The 18,247-nt window shown below is 39.3% G+C and overlaps 2 protein-coding genes across 4 annotated transcripts in view; one reads left to right on the top strand and one right to left on the bottom strand.

Moving 5' to 3' along the window:
- The window catches only part of LOC138383493 (nucleoporin SEH1), a 150,072-nt gene that overhangs the window by 6,095 nt on the left and 125,730 nt on the right, over window positions 1–18,247 (top strand). For all 3 annotated transcript variants that reach the window (XM_069468555.1, XM_069468557.1, XM_069468556.1), the window contains exons 3-5: window positions 2,324–2,470; window positions 6,024–6,235; window positions 13,999–14,097. In XM_069468555.1, coding sequence (XP_069324656.1) covers window positions 2,324–2,470; window positions 6,024–6,235; window positions 13,999–14,097 — 458 coding nt within the window. The remainder of the gene's footprint in view (window positions 1–2,323; window positions 2,471–6,023; window positions 6,236–13,998; window positions 14,098–18,247) is intronic.
- LOC138383408 (large ribosomal subunit protein eL21-like) lies at window positions 5,122–5,736 on the bottom strand. Its single transcript, XM_069468287.1, has 2 exons — window positions 5,287–5,736; window positions 5,122–5,157 (listed from the first exon to the last, which is right to left on the bottom strand). Exons 1-2 carry the CDS (start codon window positions 5,731–5,733, stop codon window positions 5,122–5,124), a joined length of 483 nt encoding a protein of 160 aa, XP_069324388.1. The 5' UTR covers window positions 5,734–5,736.

The following is an 18,247-nucleotide window of genomic DNA, read 5'->3' as shown; positions in this document are numbered from 1 at the left end:
TGTGCTTTACTGGGAATCTAACATTTAATGAAACCTCTCTGCTTTAGTGTATTTTTTACTTCATAGTGCCAGGTAAGAATTGAAGATGATAAAGAAAAGACTGGACAAAACAAAGGGTAAAAAATAGGAGTGCAAAGTTTATCTTTGGTTGGTGACAATTTGTTAGAGTGTAAGTTTCGTGCCGAAAAATCATTAACCTGCCATTCTGCTTCTGTAAACCTGCTTACTACCCCCAGCACAGAAATTCGTGACTACAACACCCATGTTCTACGTAAAACAATTACAGCACCCATGTTCTGAATGAAGCCATTACAACCTCCATGTTTTGCATGCAGAAGATATGGCCCAGAGCCCAAACTGCCCAGATCCTGTTACACCAAAGATAAGAAAATGATGTAATGCTTACTCAAGGCTTTTTGTACACGTGCTTGCTCTATCTTAATAATTTTCCACCTGCAAACTTACAATATAAAAACTTTCCGTTTCAAAGGCTGACTGCTGCTCTCTGTGCCACCTTTGGTGGTGCGGAGGGTAGTCGCTGGCCAGCTAATAAAGACTCCTGATTTGGCTCAATTTGGTTTTTAGGTGGTCATTTCTCACGTCTCAGACCATAACACGTTGTTACCAGGTAGACTTTATTGGGTTAAGAAAGTGTTCTTGGCTGGGCGTGGTGACTCGGGTCTGTAACCCTAAAATTAGCTGGGCATTGTGGCGCATGCCTGTAGTCCCTGCTACCCGGGAGGCTGAGGCAGGAGGATCGCTTGAGCCCAGGAGTTTGAAGTTGTCTGTGAGCTAGGCTGCCGCCATGGCACTCTACCCAGGGCAACAGAATGAGACTCTGTCTCAAAAAAAAAAAAAAAAAAAAAAAAAGTGTTCTTATGTTGTTGAATGTAAAAAATATTAGATATACAAAATTGTGACACAAATTTTCTATGTTTATCTTCGCCTGGTGTTTTTGCTTGGACACACCTAGCAAATTGTTTTGGTTGTGCTTTAAAAACTTTCCATCCTTTTTTTTTGGTGGTGAGTCAACATGAAGGGTTGTAGAATAATTGACATTTTTCAAATATAAAGATAATGATACTGAGCTTTAAATGATTTCCTCTGGGTGTAAGGATTTGGGCTTCTCTATATTTGCGTGCTCAGTGCCTCTTCCAGAATAGTCTGTTATCTAACCTGATACCAGTGAGAATCGTTTAAGGATTTTGTTGCTATAGTCTCTGTATTGTTAAGCTTTTGAAGCAAATAATTTCCTTATAAAACAGAATGCTTTTTTTATTGAGCTATAATTTACATACCATAATATTCACCCATCTGAAGTGTACAATTTAGTGATTTTAGGTATATTCATTCACAAAGTCGGCAACTCTCACCACTATCTAGTTGAAGAATATTTTTATCACTGCAAAAGGAAACCTTGTACCCATTTAGCAGTCACTTCTAAATCTTCCTTTTCCAGCTCCTGGTATCCATGAATCTACTTTCTGTTTATGGATTTTGAAGCAAATAATTTTGATTAACCTTATTTTATTTATTTTGTTAGGTGAGTTTTTCCTGTAGAAAGAATTTGCAAGTGAAAAAATAGTGGACTCGTAGAATCTGTTTTCAAAGCTTGGTTAGGCTGAACTCTGAAGCAAGTATCCAACTATTAGCACTGAAAGTAGCCAACTTTATCAAACTGGGTTTTTCTTTATTAGTAAAATGTTAGAAGAACTTGACTCTAAAAGGGCTGCGATCCTAAATATAGAATGTCTTTTAAAGGTTACAAAGTTCTAAAACTTAACTTTTTTTTTTAATTTTTTTTTTTTTTTTTTTTGAGACAGAGTCTCACTCTGTTGCCCAGGCTAGAGTGAGTGCCGTGGCGTCAGCCTAGCTCACAGCAACCTCAAACTCCTGAGCTCAAGTGATCCTCCTGTCTCAGCCTCCCGAGTAGCTGGGACTACAGGCATGCGCCACCATGCCCGGCTAATTTTTTTTTCTATATATATTTTTAGCTGTCCATATAATTTCTTTCTATTTTTAGTAGAGGTGGGGTCTCGCTCTTGCTCAGGCTGGTCTCGAACTCCTGAGCTCAAACGATCCGCCCACCTCGGCCTCCCAGAGTGCTAGGATTACAGGCGTGAGCCACCGCGCCCGGCCTAAAACTTAACTTTTTACTTAAATGTTACATTGATCACCTTTCTCTTTTTGTTGAAGTAAAAATATCTGTTTTAGTTTCCTCAAGTAAAATCCAATGTGTGAAATATGAATAAACTAATTTTTTTTAAAGAAAAAAAAGGCCTGGGATACTGAATATCTCTTGCTTTTCTTTTTAATTCCCCAGACACATAGTGGATCTGTGTGGCGTGTGACGTGGGCCCATCCTGAATTTGGACAGGTTTTAGCTTCCTGTTCTTTTGACCGAACAGCTGCTGTGTGGGAAGAAATAGTAGGAGAATCAAATGATAAACTTCGAGGCCAGAGTCACTGGGTGAGACATTTGTTAGTATTCGGGGGGCCAGCAGGGAGAAGGAGCAGCCAAGGAGTGTTGGTCCTAAGAATACCTCAGACACTGGTGAAATGCTGCCTCTCTCCTCTGTATTTCCCAGTTTCACTTTTCTTTCTTCTGTAATAGTTTTTTTCTTACTTGTCTGTTTAATTCTGTCTTGGGCCTGAGGTGGTACAAAGGAGCACTCCATGGCATTAATTATAACTTTCACAATGAATCCAGAGTATTTTTTATATAATTTCATATATTAGTATATTTTATATGATATTGGTATATGATTTTAGAGTATTCTCTAGAATTGTTTAAAAATTATTTTTCTGTATTGTGGTTTATTTTGTTTTCTTACAAAATATGCTCTCCTTTAACTGCGTCTACTTCTGCCCTGATTGGATATTTGGATTTGGGTAAGAACATAATCTGTGTGCTGCTCAAGTTCCTTATCTATAAAGTGAGAGAATTGAACCCTTCCAATGTTTTCATTTTACGGTTTTGTCATCTGTAGACATTTTTTACCCATCTATACTTTTTTGTAATTGATAGTGACGCACACGGTATAATATCCAAAAGGAACAAAAGGGTGTATGCAGTAAGAATGTCCTCTTTTCCTTGTCACCTGCTTCTCTCCCTAAGGCAACCCCTACTGTAGGTTTTTATGTCTCCTTGTGGATATGCTCCATTCCTTTACAGGGACATAAACAGCGTGTTCTCCATTCCTACCACACCGCTAGGCCCAATGTAATACTTGCTTGTTATTGATACTACTTTTTCCTGATGCATTTTTATTATGATAAAATATATATAACATATTTACCATTTTAACTATTAGTAAATGGTCCAGTTCAGTGGAATTTATTATGTTCATAATGCTGTATACCCATTGCTGTTATCTATGACCTAAACTATTTATCATTCCCAAAATAAACTCTGTACCATTAAATGATGCTTCCTGCTTCCCCTTCCCTACATCCCCTGGTAACCTCTGATTTAATTTCTGCAGTACTATATGTACCTCATATAAGTACAATCATATGGTATTTGTCCTTTTTTGAGTGGCTTATTTCACTAAGCAAAATTTTTTCAAGATCTGTTCATATTGTAGCATATATCACATTTATTTCTTTTTATGGCTGAATAGTATTTCATCATGTATATATAAATCACATTTATCCATTCATTTGTAGATGGACATATGGGAAGTTCTACTTTGAGGCCATTGTGAATAATACCACCATGAGCTGTCTCTGTTTGAGACCCTGCTTTCAGTAATCTTTTGTCTATATACCTAGGAGTAGAATTGCTGACTCATATGGTAGTTCTATGTTTAACTTTTTGAGGAATTAACCAAACTGTTTTCTATAGTGGCTGCACCATTTTGCATTCTCAACAGCAATGCAAGAGGGTTCCAATTTTCTCACATAGCCATCTTAATGGGGGTGAAGTATCTCATTGTGGTTCTGCTTTGCATTTCTCTAATGATTATTGATATTGAGTATCTTTTCATGTGCTTGTTGGCCAATTATATCTTCTCAGCGAAAGAGCCATTCAAGTCTTTGCTTATATTTTGATTGGGTTGCTCTTTTGTTTTGTTGTTGAGTTGTGGGAGTTCTTTTGATGCTCTGGATACTAATCCCTTATCAGATACAGGTTGAGTGTCCCTTATCCAAAATGGTTGTGACCAAAAATGTTTCAGATTTTGGATTTTTTTGGGTTTTGGAATGTTTGCCTTGTATGCTTACTGGTTGAACGTCCTAAATCCAAAAGCTCAAAATTCAAAATGCTGCAATGAACATTTCTTTTGTATGTCATGTCAATGCTCAAAATGTTTTGGATTTTGGAACATTTTGGATTTTGGATTTTTGGATTCAGGATGCTCAAACTGTATATGATTTGCAAATATTTTCTCCCATTCTGTGGGTTTGCCTTTTCACTCTTAGTGATAGTGGGTTTTTTTTTTTTTCTTTTTGAGACAAGGTCTCACTCTGTCATGCAGGGTAGAGTACAGTGGTGTCATCATAGCTCACTGCAGCCTCAAATTCCTGGGCTCAAGTGATCCTCCTGTCTCAGCCTCCCAAGTAGCTGGCATGCCTGGCTAATTTTTATATTTTTTGTAGAGACAGGTCTCACTCTACTAAAAATAGAAAGAAATTAGCTGGAAAATTAAAAAAAAAATGTATAGAAAAAATTAGCCAGGCATGGTGGCACATGCCTGTAGTCCCAGCTACTCGGGAGGCTGAGGCAGGAGGATCGCTTGAGCCTAGGAGTTTGAGGTTGCTGTAAGCTAGGTTGACGCCACAGCACTCTAGCCCAGGTGACAGAGGAAGACTCTGTCTCAAAAAAAAAAAGATTAAAAAAAGAAAGTGGATGATAGTGGTCCAAGTAGGATTAGTTGACCTGTATGCTTGAGAGAAGAAATTGCATGCCTTCCATTTACTATTGAAGTATCTTAATTCATTTAATTTATTGCTTGTAGCATGCTTGGCATGACAAAACCACCTATATGAAAATTGTAACATTTTCTGGGTTTTTGTGACCAAGTCTGCTTAAGAGAGTTTACCTGTATAAAGTTAGGCTTTCTAAGGCAGATGTTCTTTTTTTTTTTTTTTGAGTCTAGTGGCTTTTATTAGTTTTGTCTCCTATGCCATGAACTCACAGGGCATAGGTTCCAGCAAGGCTCAAGGTCCTTTTCTTATGCTTCTTACAAAGTGTGCTATGCACAGATCCGGTCCCAGCACCTCAGGCTCCTCTCCACTGCTTCTCACAAAGTTTGAGACATCTGTTATGCCATGAATTCATAGCAGCTCGGGCTCCTTTCCGTTGGTTCTCACAAAGTGTGCTTCTCTGGGTGGAGCAGGCTGGCGCTTCAGTTGAACCCAGGTACCTTTCTCTTTGGCTTCCTTCTTTTTCTGATCATTTTCCTTCACTTGTTTCAGGAAGCTATCTTGGCTCTTAGAGTGCTTAATGTGCTCAATATGCACTTTAATCCTTTTGGCAAGAATCTTGCCCTTCACTTGTTTGTTTACAACAATTCCAACAGCATGCTGGGTAACATTGTAGACTCTTCCAGTTTTACCGTGGAAACATTTGTGGGGCATGCCTTTTTGAACAGTACCCATTCCCTTGATGTCTGCAGTATCACCTTTCTTGTAGATTCGCATGTATGTGGCCAAAGGAACAACTCCATGTTTTCTAAAAGGCCTAGACAACATGTATCGGGTACCTCTCCTCTTTCCCTTTGTGTTCATCATTTTGGCAAATTACTGGAAGATGGCGGCTCCCTAAGGGAGATGTTCTTTTGCCTTAAAGGGAGTAATTAATTGTAGTTCACTAATTTGTTAGTGATTGCTAACTATATATGCAATATTTTGCCATGTGCTTTGTAGGAAATTAATGCCTAGATAGGTCTTATTATAACTTATTTGAGGTTATATACCTAGTAAATGGCAGAGGAGTGTCTATGATTCTAGAGCCTGTATTCTTTCTACTCTACCAATGTTTTCTTTTTGTATATAATTTAAATTAACTTTTTTTTTTTCAGGTTAAAAGGACAACTCTAGTGGATAGTAGAACGTCTGTTACCGATGTGAAATTTGCTCCCAAGCATATGGGTCTTATGTTAGCAACCTGTTCAGCAGATGGTATTGTAAGAATATATGAGGCACCAGATGTTATGAATCTCAGCCAGTGGTCTCTACAGCATGAGATCTCGTGTAAGCTGAGCTGTAGTTGTATTTCTTGGAACCCTTCAAGGTAAGCTTGCGTATCAAACCTCTGCTAATATAATCATAGTAAAACAAACTAGCAGTTTTTAAGCTTAGAATTTGGCAGTTTATTTTCTCAAAAATGCTTTTCCTTAATAAGATATATTATGTAGAGTATAAATTCTCCCTTTTTCATCCAGACATGATTCTTGTCCTTAGGTTTCCACTCTACACAAGAAGCCAGCCTTTGTTAATATTTCGGTGTTATTTACTAACGTAGGTAGACACAGAAGACACAGACATATATAAACGCTCTGAAGGCCTAGACAGGTCTTACTATAACTTATTCAGGGTTATATACCCAGTAAATGGCAGAGAGTGTCTGTGTGATTCTAGAGCCTGTATTCTTTCCACTCTACCAATGCATTTAAATTTACAATTTGCTTTTGTCACTTACAAATACATTGTGGGCATTATTCCATATATTAGTATATCTAGCCAAACTTCATTCCTTTTTAACTGCTATATAGAGTGTGACTTAAACTTTTTTTCATTAAACTCTTTTCAAAACAAGTTTTTTCCTTGGTAAGGAAAAAATTCAAATAATCTGGAAGTGTACAAAATGAAAGCTAAAGGTTCCGTTACCCCTAAAAACAAAAACAAATTATGTTAATAGTTGTTTTTTTTTTTTTTTTCTGGGACAGACTCTCGCTCTGTTGCCTGGGCTAGAGTGCCGTGGTGTCAGCCTAGCTCACAGGAACCTCAAACTCCTGGGCTCAAGCAATCCTTCTGCGTCAGCCTCCTGAGTAGCTCAGCTAATTGTTTCTATTTTTAGTTGTTTGGCTAATTTCTTTCTATTTTTAGTAGAGACAGGGTCTCACTCTCGCTCAGGCTGGTCTCAAACTCCTGGCCTCAAGTGATCCTCTGGCCTTGGTCTCCCAAAGTGTTAGGATTATAGGTTTGAGCCTCCGTGCCCGGCCTCTTGCTGTGTTATTTTGAAACAGATCCATGCTCATTGATATGAAAGGTGAATAGAGCACATTTATAAAACTTTCCCCCTCCCAAGATGTGACTATATAGATATTTTTGGTAATGTTGATAGTTGTTTTAGTTTTGTTGGTAATCATCTTAATTTCAAATAATACATTTATAGTTTCACTTACTGATTTATTGACACTCCTCTTAAAAATGAGGATATTAGCTTATTTTGCTTTTTCCTCATATTGCCCCTTCCATTGCTTAATTCTTGTTATATTGCTTATAAGCTGGCAAGCTTATATGATATTTATATTTACATTTTGTAAACATTTAATACATATATGAGTATTTTGTCTTTTGACTACAGGTTGATTCTAAAAATTAAGTGGCAGCTAGATTTGTAATATTAGATTATGTAAATATTGAAATAGATACAAATATCTATTTCATGAAAACTTTGTTCATGCAGAATAATCTGGTGTTATCTTCTGACAGATTCTCTGTTTTTCATGATTCTTTTACTGCTGTCACAATTTTTCTGTCACATGTTGTCTTTAGATGTTTTTTCATTTTGGTGGCATACTTAATTTTTGTCTAAATGGGGTGGATGGCATACTCTTTGAATTCTAGTATAGTTGATAATGTCTTAATTTTATCCCATGCTTAATTAATAGCTTGGCTAGTTTTAGAGTTTTCAATGTGAGAACTTCAAGGATACTGTTCTCCTGCCTTTTTAATTTTAGGTTTTGTTACTGAGAAGCCTGAGGTCAGTCTGATGCTGGTTCTTTTGTAGATAGCTTGTACTTTCTGGAAGTTTTTAGGATTTTGTCTTATTTGAGCTCTGTTGCAAGTATATTCTCCTAGTTTATGGTGTGTCATTTTGACAGGTTTTATCATGGCTTTCGGTAGTTAGTAGAAATGAATTTTAATTTAGCCACACTTACCAGTCTTCTTTTATTGTTAAAGTGCTTTTCGTGTTTTATTTGAGCAATTTATCCCCACCTTGAGGTTGTCAGGTATATTCTGAAAGGTTTTTGGTTTTGCCTTTCACATATAGGTTATTGAACCTCCTGGAATTGCTTGATATGGTTTGAAGTAGTAGAATTCTAGGTTTGTTTGTTTTTTTTTTTTTTTGAGACAGAGTCTCACTCTGTTGCCCAGGCTAGAGTGAGTGCCGTGGCGTCAGCCTAGCTCACAGCAACCTCAAACTCCTGAGCTCAGGCGATCCTCCTGTCTCAGCCTCCCGAGTAGCTGGGACTACAGGCATGCGCCACCATGCCCGGCTAATTTTTTATATATATATTTTTAGCTGTCCATATAATTTCTTTCTATTTTTAGTAGAGATGGGGTCTCGCTCTTGCTCTGGCTGGTCTCGAACTCCTGAGCTCAAACAATCCGCCCACCTCGGCCTCCCAGAGTGCTAGGATTACAGGCGCGAGCCACCGTGCCCGGCCGAATTCTAGGTTTTTTGTTTTGTTTTTTTCTAATTAGGGAAAATTTCAGACTCACCAAAAGTAAGTGACGGAAGTACAATGAACAGACCCTCACATATCCATCACCCAGCTGCAGTAACTCAGAGCTTCTCATGTTTTATCTAGGTATACTTTTCCTCATTCCCCTTCTCTAAAAAAAAAAAAAAAAAAAAAACAACAACAACTCTAAACCTGGGTTATTTTGAAACAAATCTGGACGTGTACTATTAGGTTTTGATCTTTTTTGATTAGTTCTGCTTAATACTTAGTGGTCCCTTTCAAAATGAATTTTCTTGTCTCCAATTGGGAATATTTTATGACTCTTTGATAATTTCTTTTTCTTCTGTTGTCTATGTTCTTTCTGGGACTCATATTTTATTATTCCTGGATGTATTCTCCATTTTGTTAAAATTGAAGATTTACTACACTGTTTTCCAGATCTTGAGTTTGTTCTCAGGTGTACATTTTATCCCATCGTTGAATTTTTAGGTGAAATGGCAATCATTTTTTTTTTTTCTTTTTTTTTGAGACAGAGTGTCGCTTTATTGCCTGGACTAGAGTGAGTGCTGTGGCGTCAGCCTAGCTCACAGCAACCTCAAACTCCTCGGCTTAAGCGATCCTCCTGCCTCAGCCTCCCGAGTAGCTGGGACTACAGGCATGAGCCACTATGCCCGGCTAATTTTTTCTAGTATATTTTTAGTTTTCCATATAATTTCTTTCTATTTTTAGTAGAGACAGGGGTCTCTCTCTTGCTCAGGCTGGTCTCGAACTCCTGACCTCAAGCGATCCACCTGCCTCAGCCTCCGAGAGTGCTGGGATTATAGGCGTGAGCCACTGCACCCAGCCGATGGCAATCATTTTTAATTGCTAAGACTTTGTTTTTTCTCTGATTATTTTTTAAAAATACCAGTCAGTTTTTGTCACATGGGTACAATATTTCCCTGAGGTTCCTAATTAAAATTTTTTATAATTTGCATTTTCCCCCTAAATTATAGTCAGATCTCATTATTTGCAGTAGGCATGTTTTATAAAGTTGCCATGAACTCTGAATTAGCCAATAGTGAATACCAAATTGCTCCTAGGGGAAATACAGGGTTAGGTTGATCACAGCATTTATAACATTCTTGTGTGTGTGTTTCTGTTTAAAGGCAAATATTTAGTGTATATTGTTAATTCATTAACATTGAACTCACAGCCATTAGCACTATTACTCAGGCCTGAATGAAGCTTTTTGAATACATGTATTTTCTCTGTGAGGCACATCACAGTCACATAGTGGCACTTCAGCACCACACATGGGGCCATTTCAGACTGTGAAATCACCAAAAATGCAAAAATGTGAAAAACATGACAGTAATTAGACTGCGAGAAGAACACTCAGGTATGGGAGCTGAAGGAAAAGGCAGAGTGTACTCTCTTACCCCAGCTGGGAGTGTGTGCATCAAGCAACTCTGTTTTTTTTTTTGCAGAGATGCTCTACTCGTGTTGATGAATGACCATGAAAGCCTGGGAGTATTGGATTTTATGGTCACAAATAAATTTTTGCCAATTTACAAATACAGAATCTCTAAATAATGAGGATCGGCATATCTGTTTTCTCAAAAATCAGTTCTTCCTGTATGCCTTGGTCTTTGTCTTCTATGCCCCTTGTTTTCTTTAAGTGCCTGCTAGTCTTTGATTATCTATGTTTATGAGCAAGGGACTGTTATGGCTAGTGGAAAAAACTGGTATGACATTTTTCTCCTGTCTGGTGCTCCATTGTTTTAACAGCTCACTCTCAACTAGGGAGGCTGACTGAGTTTTATCTAAGTAGGTGGAATGGGTTGGCAGAAGGCTTCCTTGTAGCATGTGGACCAAGAGCAAGCTGGCAGACTGGCATATCCCCAAATTGCCAAAGTAAGGATGTTACTTTGGGAATTGAGCACTTTATTTTTTTTAATTTTTTTTCTTGCCTAAATTGATTCCAAGAGCACTTTAATGTGTTTTGTTCTTCCTTGTCCCTTTTCCTGCCTATTTTGGAGTACTGCTTTATTGAATTTCTTATCTCTTTCTCTCCGTTTTCTTATTCTGATCATTTCACTAAGAAAGACCCTTCCTTGGACATTTTCTAACCTAACCACTTCATGATTGCTCCTTGACTTCTATTCTTTACATTTACTAATTGGAGGTTGGAGCTTCTTGCATTTACTACTTACTTAGGGTGATAAGGACTCTTTTTCCTTTTGTATTTGCTTTCTCAGTCTGATCTCCTCCTCCTTCCTGACTTCCTGAAAATTTTCCAAATTTCTTGATTTCCGATGGCATGCTTTCTTGATTTCTAGTACTGTCATGGTATTATTCTTTCATCATTTCATTGGAACCTGGAGATACAGGTGACCTGTCTACACTACTCAGTCAGAGAGCTGGTGTTGGGAAAATAGGCTAAGAGACGTGAAAAGATTTCAGGGGTTTTTAGGGCTTTGCTTTGAAGGAATCTGTGGACGTGATAGAATAGAATAGAAGCTGCTCCCAACAATGGAGGCATCATCAGAGGACGCAACGTTTTTTTCTTTGCTGCCTGCCATCCCTTTGAGCTTTTTTGCAAGGCAGAAGTTCAGTTTGGGTCCTTGGTGGAGAAGTTGATTAAAATGCCTACCCAGCAGTTAATGTGCACCTGGAACTATCCTAAACTTCAAGGCTATTCCTGCTTCAGTCCTGATCACATGTCTGTGTGTTTAGAAGAAGTAGATTAGTACACAGACTCAGTGTTCTCACTTTATATATTTTATCTTTAATTTGTATGCTCAGCTAGGTCTGTTTCTAACTTAGGGCTTCACATGTTTATCTTAGAAAAATTTTATAACTGTCTATTCTTGTAGACAGAATTAGGTAAGGGTCCCCTGGAAACCTCAAAGAATGAACTGTACACATAATTCTTTAACCAAGGACAGCTATTTGCTGTAACAATAAATACTGATGTGGGATTTCACTCGGGACCTCACAGCACATGGGAATGCTGGAGGACCCCTCCTCATTCCCTCATCACTTTAAACTGCACTTTGTCTCCGTCTTACTTATTTCTCTGCCTATATTATTTCTCTATTTCTATTATTTCCAAATCTCTTGCGACGATCCTTCCTTGCAACCTGTCTTGCTGGGAGAGTAGCTAACTCCCAGCAAGCTGGATGGTTTTTCTCACTGTTCAGTTGTGAATCATATTTAGAAAGTGGCTTAAATGTGAACTTCTTATTTCTGGTTATACAAATGAAGTCATTCTTTTTTTTTTTTTTGAGACATAGTCTCACTCTATTGCCTGGGCTAGAGTGCCGTGGCGTCAGCCTAGCTCACAGCAACCTCAAACTCTCTGGGCTCAAGCGATCCTCCTGCTTCAGCCTTCCGAGTAGCTGGGACAACAGGCATGCGCCACCATGCCCGGCTAATTTTTCTATATATATTTTTAGCTGTCCAAATCATTTCTTTCTATTTTTAGTAGAGACGAGGTCTGGCTCTTGCTCAGGCTGGTCTGGAACTCCTGAGCTCAAACCATCCACCCGCCTCGGCCTCCCAGAGTGCTAGGATTACAGGCGTGAGCCACTGCGCCTGGCATGAAGTAATTCTTTTTTTTTTTTTTTTTTTTTTGAGACAGAGTCTCACTCTGTTGCCCAGGCTAGAGTGAGTGCCGTGGCGTCAGCCTAGCTCACAGCAACCTCAAACTCCTGGGCTTAAGCGATCCTCCTGTCTCAGCCTCCCGAGTAGCTGGGACTACAGGCATGCACCACCATGCCCGGCTAATTTTTTCTATATATATTTTTAGCTGTCCATATAATTTCTTTCTATTTTTAGTAGAGATGGGGTCTCGCTCTTGCTCAGGCTGGTCTCGAACTCCTGAGCTCAAACGATCCGCCCACCACGGCCTCCCAGAGTGCTAGGATTACAGGCGTGAGCCACCGCGCCCGGCCATGAAGTAATTCTTAATTCAGGTTGCTATCTGGATATTTCATAATTTGATTTAAAATATTTTAAAAATTTTATTTTTTGGAATTTTTGAATGTTACTATATACTTTTGGTCCTCATTCAAATTATTACTATAAAATCAAAACTTACATTTGTATAACAGAAAAAAGAAAGTTTGTGAAATATAGAAACTAATGTGGAATTTACATCTATTCGAACAACTATTATAAATAATTGGCAATTGTCTTTTATTAGTATAGCACTTTGCAGTTTACCTGGTAATTGATTAGAAATTTGGTAAAATTACCTGAAGCTTTAGTATTAAAGCTTTAGTAATAAAGAAGTAAAACTATTCTTTTTTTGAGACAGAGTCTCATTCTGTTGCCCAGGCTAGAGTGCCGTGGCGTCAGCCTAGCTAACAGCAACCTCAAACTCCTTGGCTCAAGCAATCCTCCTGCCTCAGCCTCCCGAGTAGCTGGGATTACAGGCATGCACCACCATGCCCTGCTAATTTTTTCTATATGTATTTTTAGTTGTCCATACAATTTCTTTCTATTTTTAGTAGAGACGGGGTCTCACTCTTGCTCAGGCTGGTCTCGAACTCCTGAGCTCAAATGATCCACCCGCCTTGGCCTCCAGAGTGCTAGGATTATTGGCATGAGCCACTGTGCCCGGCCAAAACTTTTTTTTAATCACCATATTTTGTTTCCTGCTTTAAGAAGTCAGTAGATCACTATACTGAGGTCAAAGTATAAGTAAGGGTGCCAGGTTCACAGAGATACTACTTAATCTGGAAGAGGGAGGCAAAGGAATACGATATTTAGGTGATGAGGCATAGAAAGGAAAAAAGTCATTTACCTTACATTTCACTTCAGTAAAGCCATCCTTTTATTGCTTATCTTTTGCCTTTTTCAAAGTGAGGTTGACCACAACAGAGTCCAGAATGAATGATGTGGGCATCTTGTTGTCTCTCCTACTTTCCTTTTTCTCTCTGTTTCTTTTTTTTTTGTACAAAGCACTTAAAACCTTTCTGTCATGGAGTTGGTCACAATAGGGTTACTTTTCATTTCATAGTTAATGACTAAATTTTTCAGGAGGAAAAATTGCTGAGGCCTCTCAGGTATCTTTTTTAATCTATCGAATGCTTAAAACCTTTTCGTTTGGGAAAAGAGATCCTTTCTATCTAAGCCATAAGAATACATGGTTTAGAAACAGTCCAGAAGGATGGTGTCCTCAGTTCTTGTGAGTAACATTCTCAAGCACATGCTTGCAGAATGTGGCCGTGTCAGATGTGTGGCAGAGATCTGGATGTCACAAGGAGGGACAGGCTGACTTGTACGTTGTCTTGACTCCAGTTTTTTAGTTCACTGAATTAAATGTGTATGAATTTCATTGTTATATAAAATGTTTCCTACTCTCCATTTCTAGCTCTCGGGCTCATTCTCCCATGATAGCTGTAGGAAGTGATGACAGTAGTCCGAATACAATGGCCAAGGTTCAGATTTTTGAATATAATGAAAACACCAGGTCAGTACTGCTTTGATTTTAATTACTGTTCAGAATTGCATTTAATTTTTAAAAATGTTTCTGTTTCATTCCTAAAGTGAATTATGCATCATTCATTACATATCTACCAATTTTCTGTGATAATGCCACAGCTCTGATAATGTAGGGTGGAATGGTAAAGAGGGGAAGGTAATTGATCTCCCAGTATATACCATCTTGCAGGGAATACAAAATAATAGTAAAAGAGGGTGATGGATGTTATGAACTGGGAAAATCAGGGTGCTAAAGAGTTTACACCTTGGGAAACTAATCTAGTTTGAGGGCCAGGAAGGTTCACCTAGAAGACCTATAGAAGTTAGACAAAGGGGCAGAAGCACTCCAAGTGGAGAGAAATGCATGTGGTAAGGCCCATGAACAAGAAACAGGTAACTTACTGATACTGTGGTTGGAACATACTTGGCAAAAGGGAGTGTGGTGAGAAATAGGCAAGACTCATCTGCAAGACATAGTGTCCATCGTTTTGATTTTATCTTATGAGTAATGTGAATGGGGACTAAAAGGTAAGATGATTTGACTCTTAAAGAGGTGTGGAAAGTATTTTGGAGAGGAAGTGGGTGGATTCAGGTCAAGGATGCTGTTATGACAGTCCAGGTGAGAAGATCATAGTGGCTTTGGAATAGGGTAGTGGCAGTGGGGATGGAGAGAAGTGACAATTTGAAAATAATTTAAGAAGTGATATTAATAGGATCTGGTGATTGATTGGATGTGGGAGGTAAGGAAGAAGGGGGAAGGTGGCTAGATGATTTCCAAGCTTCTGGCTTAATAGTTCAGTGAATAGTGTGTAATTGTTTGAGATAAGGAACTCTGGAAACGGTGGGTTTGGGTAGAGTGTGGCAGCATATGAAGGTAAATTAATTTTGGTCATGTTGAGATACAGGTATCTGCAAAATTCTCTGAGAGCCAAAAGCACTGTGTCAGAGGTGTACTGCTCAGTCTTATGGCAGAAAAGAATACCTGTCAGGTGATCAGGTGGGCTTTGTAGGTGCTAGACAAAATTCTCTGGTCTAGTGGTGAGATACTGGGCAGGGCAAGAAGCAGAGGAGAGGAACTATTCTCATTCCCATGCGCTCTGTAGTTCTGAATGTTACCACTTAGGTTGCCAAGGGGTTCTTACACCTTCTGTCTTCCTAGATTCTCGATTTCTTCAGAGAGGCTCTATCTACAACAGTGCTGTTCAATAGAACTTTCTGCAATGATGGGAAATGGTCTACATCTGTGCCATCTAATGCAGTGGGCATTAGCTTCATGTAACTATTGAAACTTGAAATGTGACTAATGGAACTGAGAAACTGAATTTGTTAATTTTTATCAAATTTAAATAGGCACATACGGCTAGCGGCTGCTGTATTGGCTACATAGTTCTAGAATATAGGAACCTTCTAGAACTCTATTTCATAGCCTCTTAAGTTATCAAAGCTATGAACCATATTAATAGTACATTTTGTAGAGGCTTTATGAAGAGTTAGTGATGTTGAAGTACTTTTCAACCTTAGCTGAGCAGAATGAATATGGGTGGAGTCATAAATCCAAAACTTGCAAGGTGGACCACTTCTAAAACATAGGAAAATAAAAAGTATTTCATAAATAAGATTTGATTAAAAGGATAAAGAACTTGTAGTTAGTTCTGAAAGAAAATACAGGCAAATAGAAATTACCTAGATGCTTAAAATAATCCAGTGTTAAAAGTAATCTGAAGTTGCATGAATTTCCCAGCAGATTAAATCTAGGTTAGGGGCTGGGTCCTGTGTATTATCTCAGGTAACGAGGGCCTCGGGGTAGAGCAGTTCTGGGGTTAGTTAAGATACTCAGTTGCTCAATGATGACATCAAGGACTTACGCTGGTGACAGCTCCCTCTTACGATTACAGGAGAGACTGTAGCAGTTTCAGGTTTTACATGCAGATGTAAAGAAAGGTACTTCCTGTCTTGTGTCTTTTTATGTCAGGGAGATCAAAACCTTTTCTAGAAGTATCTTGGCTTCTCATCAGATCCTGCTGGCCAGAATTGGGTCATCCCACTGTGCTTTAGCTGTAAGCTAGTCAGATGGCAAGTGTCTGGGATTTTCAGCATCTAAAATGAGGGGGAACGGGTGTTGGGTGGGCAACAGTGTCTGTATGTGAGTGTTGGGGGGGTTGATTTAGGATCTAATCAGACCTTTTGAATTCAGCACTTTTTGGATTTCTTGGTGCTGATTCTTTTGAGGTAAAAGTTGTTTGAAAGTTCTTATTTAGATTCAATGTGTTTATGAGGAAGGTATGTGATAGAGGACTACGTAGCATCTAGTTTATGCCTGTTTTTATAAGTAGTATCACCATTTAGTACACAGAAACCATTTGCCAAATTCGTTATTGGATATATTCACTTTTTATTTGTGAGTGAAAATGTTAATAATAAGATCTGGACTTGATAGTGATACTACAAGCGCCATGCATTTATATAGGTTACAGGGCAATTTCATATATATTATGAAATTTGAATCGTAACAACCACCTTATGAGTAGGGTAAGTACTTATGAGTAGGAAGATAAAAACATGAATATAATACAGTCCTGTACATAAGGAGCTCACAGCATCTAGGATATGGATCAGTACAGTAAACTGCTATAGATACTATGATAGTAGCATGTGCCATGCACAATAGAGTAGAAAGGTCACTTCTGCCTGACAGGGCTGGGAGAAGTTTTGGGCAGGAGTTGATGTCTGCACATCAGGCTTGAAAGATGGAGGGTATTCTGCAGACAGAGAGCAAGCAGGAGCAAAGGTGGAGAGTGATTCAGCCTGGGGAGGCCTTAGGTTGGGAGGCTAGGGCAGAGGAGAGGCAGGCCAGGCGGATTTTGGAAAGTGCTGCTTGCTGCCACCCCTGGTCTCCATTCTATCAGCATTTGGACATTGGAGGGTCCAGTAGAGTTAAGAGGTTATATTTACCTTTTACAAAGATGACTGTGGCTGCTATGTGGAAGTGAGGCTGGGAGCAGGGAACTCGGGAATTAATGCAGAAGGCCATGGGATGAACAAGAGAGGACTAAGAAGGCTTGTCTAGGAGGTGGAGTTGACGTGACTGAGGCTCTAGTTGTAGGTTGGGTGAGTCTGGGTGTCTGACTTGGCTGACAGTAGTGCCATTCATGAGATGGGGACTGCCTGAAGAGGAGTGAACATGAAAGGAGAGACAATTTGCTTCGGACTTAGTTGGTTTGAGGTACTTTTGGGAATATCTAGATACAATAGCTAAGATTAGTTATCTCTTGCTACCTAATGATACTATCACAAACTTAGGGGCTTAACCAGCACACATGTATTATCTCTGTTTCTGTGGATTAAGAGTCAGGCCAGAGTGGGGCTCACTGGTTGTTGGCAGCACTTGTGTGTTCCTGCCACCGGCCTCTCTCCTGCGGTGGCTCACAGCGTGGCAGCTGCTGCATCAAGGCCTGTACCAGAAGAGCTTCTCATAAGGCCAGCACCGAAAACTTGTGTACTGTGATTGCACAAGTGTCATCCTCCCACCTTTGCCACATTCCCACCTCTATTAAAAAACAAGCTGTGGGTCCCATTCACACTCACGGGGAGGAGCCTCCACAAGGACATGACCACCGGGCGAGACTCTGTCTGCCACGTTACTGCTGTTATTCCCACTTTACAGAGAACAACTTACTGAAGGTCGGGTTACAGCCAGTGATGGATTTGGCCTGGATTTAAGTACATTCTGACAGCAGTGTGTATGTGTGCTCTTAGCTACCCCTCCTATGTCTGGCCTTTGGCAGAAGGGAGTGGACTGGGTGGAGGTGATAGATTTAGAAATTACTGATTTGCAGGTAGTGAAATCATGGGTGTAGAAATGTTAATGTCCGTGTGAGCCATCTGGGGATCTTGTTAAAATGCATGTTCCAATTCTGTAGGCATCAGGTGGGGACTGAGAGTCTGCATTTCTGAGAAGCTCCCAGGCTGCTGCAGACCACACAGAAGAAGCAGGGACGCAGATGAGATTGCTTAGGGTGACTGTTTAGGGTGAGAAGAGGTCAAGGAGAGAACTTCAGGATGAAAAGAAGATCAAGAACAGAATGCTAGAAACACCATTGTTTTAGAGGAGGGCAGTAGAAAGAAGTGATGGGAAGATC

This window comes from Eulemur rufifrons, chromosome 5 (assembly GCF_041146395.1).
Source record: "Eulemur rufifrons isolate Redbay chromosome 5, OSU_ERuf_1, whole genome shotgun sequence".
Taxonomy (NCBI): Eukaryota; Metazoa; Chordata; class Mammalia; order Primates; family Lemuridae; genus Eulemur; species Eulemur rufifrons.
Note: the sequence above shows the minus strand (reverse complement) of the source record. Positions and strands in the feature narration are given on the sequence as shown.